Source organism: Saccostrea cucullata, unplaced genomic scaffold (assembly GCF_032062105.1).
Source record: "Saccostrea cucullata isolate Sc308-1 unplaced genomic scaffold, CSIRO_AGI_Scuc_v1 ctg1079, whole genome shotgun sequence".
NCBI lineage: Eukaryota > Metazoa > Mollusca > Bivalvia > Ostreida > Ostreidae > Saccostrea > Saccostrea cuccullata.
The window spans coordinates 106214-119458 of record NW_026925541.1 but is presented as its reverse complement, the minus strand read 5'-3'; the positions used below and the strand labels follow the sequence as shown (position 1 = coordinate 119458).

The 13245-nt window shown below is 34.2% G+C and overlaps 1 protein-coding gene across 1 annotated transcript; it reads right to left on the bottom strand.

Annotated features, from left to right (window-relative positions):
- Nucleotides 1-1170: 1170 nt before the first annotated feature.
- On the bottom strand, nucleotides 1171-12589 carry LOC134269165 (neutral amino acid transporter 9-like). Its single transcript, XM_062751388.1, has 16 exons — nucleotides 12475-12589; nucleotides 10917-10946; nucleotides 10443-10563; nucleotides 9661-9746; nucleotides 9159-9222; nucleotides 8958-9051; nucleotides 8540-8707; nucleotides 8261-8308; nucleotides 7525-7749; nucleotides 6277-6396; nucleotides 5381-5487; nucleotides 5063-5167; nucleotides 4642-4790; nucleotides 4354-4443; nucleotides 1332-2008; nucleotides 1171-1281 (listed from the first exon to the last, which is right to left on the bottom strand). The coding sequence occupies exons 1-15, from the start codon at nucleotides 12555-12557 to the stop codon at nucleotides 1831-1833; spliced, it is 1668 nt and encodes a 555-aa protein (XP_062607372.1). The 5' UTR covers nucleotides 12558-12589; the 3' UTR covers nucleotides 1171-1281; nucleotides 1332-1830.
- Nucleotides 12590-13245: the final 656 nt, after the last annotated feature.

The following is a 13245-nucleotide window of genomic DNA, read 5'->3' as shown; positions in this document are numbered from 1 at the left end:
ACAGGTAAGTAAATCTCAATAAGGAACAATTCTCAGTAAATAAATCACAAGTGATGACGGTCACAAATGGAACAGTTACACTGTACATCCCAATAATGTCAGCATGGTAATACCTCATATACAATGTACGCTGAGTCCATTTATATTGTATGTTGTTCAAAAGAATGGAATCACAACCAATCAGAGTGCCAGATAAAAAAAAAAATCATCAATTAAAATAATGCTTGTGCTAAACTATTTCAAAATTAAAATGTACATGACTTTTATGAAACAAGAGGCCCAGGGGCCACAGCGCTCACCTGAGCACATCAGGCTTGAATTTACTCCACCCCCCCCCTCCAGGCGTTCATCATTTGAACAAACTAGAATCTACACTACCTGAGGATGATTCCATATAAATATCACTAATCATAGCTTTGAAGTACTTGAAAAGAAGATTTTAAAAGGTTTCCCTATATATCCCTATGTAAAACTTGGGTCGGCCATTTTGGCCCCACCCTAGCCCCGGGGGTCATGATTTGAACAAACTTGAATCTACACTACCTGAGGATGATTCCACATGAGTTTCATCTTTCCTGGCCCAGTGGTTCTGGAGAAGAAGATTTTTAAAGATTTTTCCTATATATTCCTATGTAAAACTTGGGTCGGCCATTTTGGCCCCACCCTTGCCCCGGGGGTCATGATTTGAACAAACTTGAATCTACACTATCTGAGGATGATTCCACATGAGTTTCATCTTTCTTTGGCCAGTGGTTCTGGAGAAGAAGATTTTTAAAGATTTTTCCTATATATTCCTATGTAAAACTTGGGTCGGCCATTTTGGCCCCACCCTTGCCCCCATGATTTGAACAAACTTGAATCTACACTACCTGAGGATGCTTCCACATGAGTTTCATCTTTCCTGGCCCAGCGGTTCTGGAGAAGAAGATTTTTTAAAAATGCCATTAATTTTTAACAAATTCATGATTATCTCCCCTTGGAAAAGGGTGCGGCCCTTCATTTGAACAAACTTGAATTTTCACCCAAGGATACTTTGTGCCAAGTTTGGTTGAAATTGGCCCAGTGGTTCTTGAGAAGAAGATGAAAATGTGAAAAGTTTACAACGACGACGAAGACAACAACAACAACGACAGACGACGGACAAATTTTGATCAGAAAAGCTCACTTGAGCCTTCGGCTCAGGTGAGCTAATAAAAAAAAAATTGTGAATTATGTTAATTTAAATTTGCTGTGATACAAAGTCCCTGAAAAGATCGACTTGGTGGATGTACAGTAAAACAGCTGTACAGCTGTTTTACTGTACATCCACCAAGTCGATCTTGTATAACGACATGTATAACGAAAAACCAGGGATATGTGATTTTGCTTCATTATTTGCTATGTTAATATTAACTTGAATCCTTATAACCATTAGCTTCTAAATATGTTGGAAACTGACAAGGAATGAAATTCAAGTCACTATAAGCATCAATTCATTATAAGTGTGTTCATTATAAGCGAGTTTTACTGTACCAGTTCACAGCTGCTTTACATCAATGTGCTGCTGACTTTTTACAATCTGATAATAGAAAAATAAATTGGACTTGATTGTTTTTTACTGATGTGAAACAGTAGTCTAAATTATGACAAATATTTCTCTTGTCCATGTAATACATAAAAAAATTAGTTTATCATATGTTTGCTATGTATTTTTTATCTTTACACACTGTCACAATACACTAAAAATGTACAAAATTAAACTTAACATAAACATGAACCTGTAAATGAGTATAATAGATTTTGACAATGAATAAATAGTCACTAGACATTGAAAATTTATCACAAGGAGGTTTAGGTTTTCCCAAGAATGACAAACTGTCCTATAAAATTTGCAAGTCCAACTAGAATAAGAAACGAGTGAAACACAATAACAGGGACCGAGAGCTTGCCCTGCTCTCGTAACGTCTTCATGTGGACCAGACAGGGAAGAAGAATGGCGTACGAGAATCCACAAAAAGCTCCTACAAACCTGTTATAAAAGTTAATAGAAGAAGTCAAATTTACACACAATTCATTTACAGTTTACTGTACATACAGGGATATTTTCACTGGTCCCCCATTTTATTTCACTCCTTTTATCCTAACCTCAGTCGAGCAAATTCAAAATGGAGAGAAGTCAAAGAACCATGACTGGGCAAATTTAAAATGAAAGGGTGAAAATAAGCCTGTTTACAGTACGAGTATCAGAACAATATTTTAATCAAAGTTTGCTTTCACAGTGGTCTGGTTAAATTATTCATCAATTCAAATTCTTAAAAAATATAATAAGTTCTGCTCAGCAAACTATGAAAAGGTAATAAAGTTTACAGCAATGAACATTTTTTGGTTAAAGCTATATATGCCGTATTAGTGTTTTATTTTAAAAGTAATATATGTGGTGTCGCATCAAGTTATATAAGTTATATACTTTCTGCAAATAAAACAATTCCACTCCATCACTTTTAAAAGTTATGAAATATTATTTGGTAAAAATTATTTTCTTTCCGTGTCGGATAAAAAACCGCCTCTTATTGAAATATTCATGATCACGTTGTCTCGCATGTTTACAGCAAACAATGGTCCAACCTCGTGAATGAACTGAAAAGCATGATGGTCTACTACGTTTTTACTACAAACACGTGAGTTAGGGATTGTCAATATTGAGAGCACCTCAGAGTTGGTTGCTTTTTTGTACCGAGAAATAATCACGTGCAATTGTCTTTTGGACATTTTCGGTTGGGTGAACTTCTACAGCTGTCAGCGACTATGGATAAAGAAGTGTGGAAACCATGTTGTGCCAAAATAAAATAACCAATACAAACAAATGATATAATTTGATCAATCAAAATGGTTATTAGATACTAGTACATTCGATTCTCCATTTCTCAATGGTTCAAAACAACAAAAAGTATTCCACGGAATATCATGTATAAATCTGCACAATATACCGAATGCCAAAACCAGAATACTACTATATAATACAATTGTATTCTTTACGTATGAACCACAGTATTTCTGACCCCTTGAAAATAAAATAAAAAATCTTGCAAGTAGGTTACGTATCAGCATTGGCTCGGGCTAATCCGATGCTACCTACCTGAATTGATTTTTCTTAATGGTGTTCATCGAAATGCTTGGTTATGCCCTCAAACTGGAATAGCTTTTAGAGGCCTGGAATTCCTTGACCAATTTTATTTTATTAGCCCAACTATATTTCTAAGAAGGCAAGATGTATGGTATGTAAGTTTCATCTAAATATGTTATGTAGTTCATATTAAAAAACCAAAAGGGATAATTGACGATATCCCATTCAGGGTGTAAACATAGCAGTTTAAATTACTTTCCATACATTGTATTTGACATAAAATATCTTTTGCGCATAATGCGCTCCATACTGAAGATCTGTAAATGTTCACCCAACCCAAAATGTCCACTAGCAGTACAGCACAGGGAAACTCTATACAAACGGACCTGTACAATGGAGTGGGGAAAACTTTAATTTTCATCATTGTTAATCATTTGTATGCAAATATGAGCATGGGATTAGTAGATAATAATGTACATAATGCATCAAGTCCTTCTGAGAGCGATTTAAAAAACTAGCCTTTTTGAAAAACACATGTAGTATTTTATGTAGTAACCCATAAATGCATTAAATGCAACTCATTGAGCTGATTGGTCTGTTTGTGTCCCTCAATGAACAGACGTCACAAAAAATATTTTCCTCGACCTGATGATTCTCGCGATGCTTTTCCCACGCACATGCGCAGATCCAGGATAAACGTCTGTCCTTTATAAATATGTATGAGAATATCGTGTTCTTTTCCTGACCATTACTTTGTTAATATCGAATAAATTTTCGTCGAATTTGCAAGAATGCTTCATTTTTGGTAGCTTATCATACTCCTGAAATTTTTGTTCGGTTTCAGCTGTGCAAATATACTGTTTAACACGGCATACATATCTTTAAGAAACATAAATTGTTACAAAATGTTCAAGGGGGAATAATTTGACAGATAAGATGCTTCTTCATATATAAGTCATTTAACACTTTACTCAATCTAATTAAAATTAGATGCTAGATCTCCTGCATAATAGCTACACTAACATCTAACAACATTTCATTGAGGGTCATGTCAAAGGTCAAATTCTATCGACCAATCAAATCGTTGCCTGCGCCTGCAAAATTATCATATATTTGTTGAAGCGAATAAGTCTTGCAGAGTTGTTTCGAATATGACCTCTGACGTGACCCTCTATGGGATGTTGTTAAATGTTAGTGTAGTGAGTATACAAGTGGATCTAACATCTTATTTTAATTAGATTGCATCTTACCCTATGATGCTTCCAATGTGAGGTAAAAATACAGCAAAAACAACGCAAATGGCAACTAGAACTAGATTTAGGACAAGAACATGCTTCACACTAAAAGAGAGAAAATATAGAATACATGTAAATACATTTAAACACCTTACTATGGAAACACTGGACCAACTTTAAACTTTAGAAAGAAGTTATCTAAATATTTCCAACAAAGATTCTCAAACCATTTCATTTTTTTCCAGAGTAGATAAAGTAGAAACAAGCAAACAATAATGTACATGTAAGTCTGTATTTTGTTACCTTGGCCAGACATCCCCAAACAAAGAGAAGAGAAGCTGAGCTCGGAATATGTACAGTAACAGAGGAAACACACAGACCATCTGAAAAAACAAACCGATCCGCGCCACGAAAGCCAGCGTGTCTGTGTCAGCTATGTTGTTCAGGAGATTCTGATTAAGGAAAAAAACATGATTGCACTACAAACAGTCAGGGACAAAACTAAAGCAAGGCCATTCAGTATAAAGCAACATTTCCATGTAATTAAGGTAAGATGCCTGCTTCCTAGCATTCAATAAATTGATTAATTTAAAGTATTTTAAGACATTCAAAATTCAAATAGTCATGAAAATGGGTTTAAAATAATATAAAATATAATTATATAATTGTATTGTATTGTTTATACATGTATTATCTTTCCTCTAACCCATTGATAATTTCTTACATCTTCTATGCAGTCCTTGTTAAGTGGAAATGAAGAATAAAACATAACTCCCATATAAATGTAGGTCACTGCCACCAATGTGTACGCAATGGTGAGATCTCGTATCTACCAAAATAAAGTAGTACAGACTGAATAAGATTTTAATGAAAATTACATTAAAATGCTAAAAAAAATCTCTGTTTAAATGAAGTACACAACATCTGGTATTTGGCCAGGGCATAAAAATTTATATAAATTTCTTTTTACCTCAAACTTTGGAGTTTTAAATATTATCATGACTTCCTTTTTTTACCTCAGTGTAGAGTATTTTATACATACATTGTTTTCTGGGTGTTTTTGGTTCCTACAAATGGAGATGACACAGTTCTGTACAAAATAAGCCAAAGCGGCCACCCCTGTCAAAGCAGCAAAGGTACCTCGAAACTCTGAAATATACACATACATGTAGAATGTCAAAGTAACAAAGGTGCCCTGAAACTCTGAAATACATGTATGTATACATGTAGAATGTCAAAGTAGCAAAGATACAAGAAAAAACTCTTTAATTTTCATTGTAGATTCACATCTTACCTATTAATTACCTGTACTAACCTTTAGAAAGTTTTGATACACTTACACAATACACAAAAGATGTAAATGTACTACCTTTTAAAAAGACTATATGACATGCCAGGGTTCGAAATTAACTCATGTCCGTAAGTCCGAGACTAGTAAAAATTGTGTCGGACTAGCAGATTTTGTAAGGTACTAGTCCGTACGGACTAGTGCAAATCCGGATATAAGTCTTAAATCGGTTCACATTTTATTAATTTTATTTCCGAATCTCTCAGACGTTTGAAAATAAACGAGAAACGCAACTGCGATAAAGGGTTTTCTACATTGTGATCGATAGAAAAAGACGTGATCATGTGGAGATTTCTGAAAGTTGAAAACCCTCTTTCTTTCACCACATGCTTTCAACTGATGTGTGGACATCTATTTCATTGAATAAATTGATAAAATTTTAAGATTTGTGTTATTCTTTTTACATATTAGTGGGCGGACTAGTGGAATAGTTTGCGGACTAGTGGAAGCTAGAAGTCACTAGTCCGTGCGGACTAGTGCTAAAAAAAGTTAATTTCGAACCCAGCATGCACTTTCTTAAACTTAAAAAATACACAATACATGTACAATTCCAAAGTCCTCTACATGGAGGAAATGATCAGAACAAATACCTGGAATGTAAATATGATAAGGATCATCTGAAATTTCCTCTCCCCCAAATTTCAGGTTGAATCCCCACTGGTGAGCATTGTAGGCCACAAAGGAAACAAGGTAGGTGACAGAAAGGGTACCTGTTGTAAACAAACAGACAATGAGACGATTACACTGGTCAAAATACCTGATGTGAAAAACAGATGCTGAGAATGTAACAATAATTTTAATATACAAACATATTCTTTAATTCTTGAAAATTGTAAGTCTGTAACATACAACAATGTAAACAAATTCTGGTGTCTTTAATCAGTCAACACGACTGAAAAAATAAGTTTATCCCCCCCCCCAACCCCAAGTGCCCCAAAGAGAAAAAATTACCATTTTGATAAGGTTTCCAAAACCATGCAAATTTAATTAAAAAAAGACATTTTGAAAGTGAAAGATTAGCTGCAATAATGTAGCCCTCTCCGATTTTTTTTAATCTGATGTTTTCTGGAGAGGGCTACAATTCCATCGCATCTCCGTAATGGTGCAAATATTTTTTTTTAATAGGAGCGACTGCAGGCAAAATAAATTATTTTTACATTCAACTTACTTCTAATAAGACGATTTTTTTATTCACTGTCAACAGTAGACCCCGTTAAATGCGAAAAACTTGTAAAATAACTCTGCATGTTTCCTAGTAGTTTACTTCAGCAGCCATGACAGTTCACGCGTGACGTAATGAGACTTTCGCTTCAAATTTAGAACAACTGAATTAAGCAATTATCGGTGTTTATAAATGTATGTGCTGAATTTCATCACAAAAAAATAGGTATATAAAACCATTTTAAGTGTTATTTTTATGCAAGCAGCGATATTTATGTTTAAAATAAGGGAATTCCAAAAAGATCCGCTCCTATAGAACCTAAATTCTCATTGGCTGTCCCAAAATACAATCTATCAAGGTCAGTAAACATGGCGGATAAATTCGAGTTGTGATGTTGACATACACGAAAAATAAGCGATATAGGGATCTTTCTGTATATTTTTGCATTGGTTTACGTCTTGGATGACTACTTATTTGGAGTCAAGGTAAGAAATGTTAATAAAATAGCCATTTACTGTTAATTTGAGCCGAAATTGCGGGAAAATCACTCCCGAGCTGCACCCTTATAGAGATCCTAAGGAGTTGTAGCCCTCTCCCCAAAAAAAAAAAAAAAAGAGGGAGAGGGCTACATTATTGCAGCTAGTGAAAGATATGCACAGTATACTCTTGTCCTTACCAAGTGCATTAAATTTGGTGAAGAAGGTGGGAGATTTAAAGTTGATGAGGGGAGCTAACACACAGACTAGAAAAAATGGCACTGTGTACTGCTCATCCCATACTCTGTCATATGTTGATTCATGTGAATGATCCGAGAGCAGCCATTGGTGATTACTATAGCTACTGGGTGATAAGCTGTGGTTACTATGGTTACCATGTGATGGTGGAGACATTGATGGACAAACTAAAAAATAAAACAATTTTACACAGTCATTTAATACTAAAATCAACATTACCGGGTATGTAATGATTCTCCTTTCAATACATACATGAACCTTCTTTCCGTAAGGTATGTCATTTTTGGGTACAATTTAATAATATATTTACAATATTTTTGAATTACTGAATGTGGTTGAAGTTAACTGAAAATTATCAGCCAACCGAGGCACGGCAGGGTTGACAGTGGTTTTCAAGAAATGAAAATTGTAATTTCAAATGTTACCCTCATTCTAAATAAAAATCAAGGTGAAGCAGGCATAGATTTCAAAGAATCAATTCTTTTTCTGGGAAATGACCCATCAACAATCAATATTGACTACTGCTAAGTTCTTTTGTGCTGGAGCATGGTTTCATCATTTAGAAGGTAAGAGCTTTTTGGCAAAAGTTTCTCAAGAAATTAAACTAAATGAATATTGTATTTTATTTCTATTTATTTTCTGTTAACCATGACTGTGATGACTTGAACTTGTACTTACTATAGTTTGTTGTATTTGAAACATGATTATGAGGTGAAGTACTGTGGTCTGCAAAGACAAGATACACATGTAGTTATTTTATTCATGTACATGTGTATTTTAAATGTTATCAAACAAAGATATAATAATCAATAAAATAAACAAACTACTGTTAAAATGCTTTCAGAATCAATAATAATAAAGCTCAACTGTTTAAAAGTTTGGCCGTCTATGTCAACAAAATAATGTAAACTCATCAGAGAGAGAGAGAGAGAGAGAACTGTATCCTGAATAACTTACGATAGATGAAGTTGACAACATTGTAGATGAAGTTGGACATGAGGATCCAGTAGACAATTGCCCCGCCCATCAGAGTAAGGAGGGAGGAGACCACCGCCAGAACCTGGGCCCACCTCCCCAGGGACAAGCGACAAACGTCAGAAAAATCCAGGCCCGAGTCTGCCTTACCTGTCATAACAGTACACAGCATTGATGAAGTAAATCACCAGTCCATATCTTACAATAAAATACAATTACATTATTTTTTTATTATTATTTACTTGTTTGTTTTGAACATATTTTATTGACTATATGTCAAAGGGTTGGATAAAAGTTCAAAAAACTTAATCCTTAATTTACATGTATCATGAGCGAAATAAAGTTTCATGGCCCAGTTTTAATTTTAATAATAAATCTCAGACCATGTGGACTGACTCACCCATAGACTGCATGGCCTTAAGGATTCTGTAACTTGTATAAAACATTAACATGGCCATCAGCACCAAAAGGGAAATCCCAGTCACAAATCCCGCCTAAAAATAGATCATAATCCATTGATAATCACAGAAGAACAAAACTATTGCCACAGTATATACAAAGTTGTAATAAAATAAATGTAAATAGTAGATCAAACTTGTACCTGTCTGATGGCCCAGGGCATGCTCAGTATTGAGGTCCCCATCATTGTGTTCCATAACGAGAACCTAAAAATACCACACACAGGGAACTGGTTAATACGGTAAATTAAACAACTCTGATAGATATAGAACCAATACATGTAAATTTATTAAAACAAAAGTATTTTCCATTAATATAAGTACAGATAGTGGGAGGAGAGAAAGAGACAGAGATTACAAAAGGAAACATGAGATGGTTGTGAAACACTTAGGGAAGGAATTTTTCTTAAAAAACTCTGTTAAAAATGACATAAAAGATCCAAATTTCATAAGGTGTGAACCACTTTGATCTAAATCTCTACAGCAAAGTACTGTATCTCCAAATGGGGGCATTAACATATATTTTAAAATTGGACCTCTAGATATTAACTTTGAAGTACAAGTAATACATTTGTAGTATATAGATTTTTACTAAGGAGACTCTGTACTTAGTCTTATTGTTTATTTATATCGACCACAACTTACACAGTTATGAGACTGCTTTGCTTCCCCTGAGTAATTACAGGAATGACAATGTGGAAATCAGGGGGCACCACATGGTCCGGCATTTGCTTAAAAAACAGAAAAATCAGTTTAAGTTAATCATAACACTGAAAGATGTAGCCATGGTTACTTAAAATGAAATACTTTCAAAATGCTACTCCTCCTATATTTTTGGTCTGATTAAAATATAACTTGGAACACAAGTAGACTACACAATTAAAGATACATAATTCTCTTTCTTGCTGTGACAAATTTTCAAATTCCAGAGCTTCTTTTCTCTTCCATTGTTATAAGTACAAACCAGTAGAGCTACAGTCTCATCAGAGACTTCTGGTTTATCCCCTCACAGAATTAATTAGAAGGAATGCAATAAGGCCTAGAAAAAAAATATGTTTGTTTCCGCTTTCAGGCTGAAAAAATATAGGGTAGGTAGGTAGGCAATTTTTTTTTTTTTCTGAAATTTTTTTTTTGTTGCTGTCTTTAATCAAAACATGTATATATTTAAATATTACATTCAAAAGAAATGGTTTTTCAAGCATTTCATACCAAAGTGGTCACAGTAAACTTATAACAAAAGGTTAAAAGCTTGCAAAGTTGGAAATCTCATGGCATTCCCTGGGTAAAATCTTGCACTTCCTGGGATTAAAGTATATAAAAAAACTTTTTTTAGGGTCATTACAATAAGATTTTATTTCAAGATGTAAAGTTTTAAACAAACATATTTTTTTTCTAGGCCTAAGTGATGACAAAAATTTTCAGCTTACAAATGAGCTCTCGCTGTGTGGAGCAAGTCGGCCGTAATATCTGTATCTAATGAGGACGCCAGTCGTGGATCCTCCATCGTGATTATTGCTGTCTGATAAGGAACCAAAATGGACGGGTTGTCTGAAAACCACAATATAATGTATTTACAATTTACATTCACAAATTCTTTTATTTCAAATAATACAGACCAAAGGTATAGGTTGTAAAAATGTTATTATTAAAATAGTCTGCATTGTTTTCATGTAATTAAATCCTAAACAAGTCATTGTTGTTGCAACTTTTTCTATAATACTCTATTGAATAACATGTATATACCGGTACAAATAACTTTTTTGAAACTCATTTTCAAAAAGATTTCATTTCAAGATGTAATTACTTTTAAATGGAACAGATTAATTCACTGGCCATTGGCCATTTGGTTATTTAGCAAAGAAATGAACATTTTTGATACAAATTGATTTTTTAGTACACACCTTCTCCTTTCTGCTTGATCGGGTGGTGATCTGTAAAAAGGATTCAAAGTAAAGTGAGAATAAACATGATAAGGCTTAGAAATGACACTTCATATTGGAGGTCCAATGAGACAAGTTTCTTCTTTGAGTTTTAAATTTGTTTGGCAGAAATATAAAGGAAAATATCTATCTTTAAAATACTTAATACTGTAAAAAGGATTCATAGCGAAGTAAGAATAAAGCCTGAGAAATGGTGCTTCATATTGGAGGTCCAATGAGTGAATTTCTTCTTTAAGTAACCATTTTTAAATTTGTATGTCAGAAATATAAGGGCATATATCTTTAAAGTGCTAAAAGGGAAGATTTATGCAAACAAATTTGTAAGAAAAATTGTGTTATCTTTACCCAATTGCCCAGTAATGACCATAATGGAAACCAATTGGAAAAAAACTCTTGCTAAAATTGTGTCTATTGGAAAACTGTTTCAACATTTTCAAATCTTTTCTGTATTTGTTGGTAAGAATAATCTGTGTCTCAGGACATGCCATCACCACACTGATAAACAGGTCCATGGCACATTTATCATTTTCTTTCTAGTGTATCTGTATACAGAACACAGCACTGGTTTTTGTACTTTTTTTTCAGATGGACAAGTGAATTTTTCAGTTAATGTTAATTCTGTTAAAATACTTTGGTGTTAGCATAAACAAATAATAATTTAAATTCCTCCAAAATAATACTGTATATTGTCGTTAAGGCCACATAAATTTAAAATTTATTGATTCTCATCCTTATTTGCTGAAAAAAAAAAATTAGGGTGGTTCGGAGTCTGCATTTAGCTCTCTCCTTCCCATGGCTATTTGATCACAAAAAGTGTCGTAATCTTGAATTTTTATGCCTCTATATTGTGATATCATGTTTAGCCAATGACAATATTTGTTTCCATTGCAATCAGTCTAATTAAAACCAGCCCCCTTCTCCTTTCATTTGTCAGGACGCATGAAAGGAGTAAGGGTTGGTTTTAATCAGACTGCATTGCAATTGAAATCAACAAATGACATCAATAGTATACAAGTAATATTTTCTATGCGGGGACTGAATATTGAAGGGTCACGACAAAGTTTATTATCCCACAAACATTTACTGGCATTGCCAGTCAATTTAATGAGCAACTAAAAATTTTCTCATTCAACCCCAGCCAGAATGGGAGAGGATGGTACATTTTAGCCGTGTTTTGCAATGATGTCATAATACATGAAAATCCTTTTGATACCCAAAAAGCAAATATATACAATGGGACAGGGCACACTGAGAGGGGCGGGCAGGGATGAAAATTGATCTAAAGAATAATATCACTTGCCCTGGTTTTTCAGTTTCTAACCTACGTTTCTTAAACGCTATACATTAATGGAATACAATTGCAAGATAAATATCACTCTGATATTACCGTGCAAATTTAAAAACTTAAATAAACAACTACTAAAAGACACGTGATAAAGATCAAGTTGAACAGCTGATTGGACAGTCTGCTACCTCTCCCCCCTTTTACGGTGGTTCCTCTTTGATAATTAGCTCGTACCTGTTATTTATCGATGTATTTTGAGAACTGCCACTTCTTTTTAAGAGCGGATCCTCTTCTCCAGGTTCCCCATTAATCGACATTCCTCAAAATACACCTCCAAGTCTCTCGATCTGAACCAACAGACTATCACACATCTGTAACCGGAAGTGCTGCCCACTGTAGAAAGAAGTGAGAGTCGAGACCGGTGATTCACTTTTCTCCGATTATGGATTATATGTGAAGTGACTAGCTGATGACCTTTGTACATATTTTTAAGGGCTACACCGTACATATAAGAATCTTTGAATTATAAACATCATGTGGCTGTGATGAGTATTTCCTTTACAATAACTGCATTGCTTTACCTGTTTACACAGTCTAAGTGCATAGTCACAGTGCTCAAACTCTACAAATTAAAATAAATTATATATAAATACATGGGAAACATTCAAATTAATTACCACCCCCCCCCCTTTTGGTTGAAAATTGCTCCAAATCTGGTAAGCCCTCAGGTCGGCCCAATGAAGACTTCATTCAAACAATATTTATGTCCACATGTTGATGAATATTCCTACCCTCCAATTTTGACACGGGCACCTGAAACAGGGATAACATCCCCCCCCCTTTATGTAATAATCATATAAAATTAACTCTTAGTTAATGCAGAGACAAATATTATCCAGTATCACTATCCCACTGATGCATCAAATTATGGAGGATTCCATTTCTAGAATGTTAAAAGTTGAATCTATTAATTACCTGGTAATACAACTGTAATATGCATCCGAA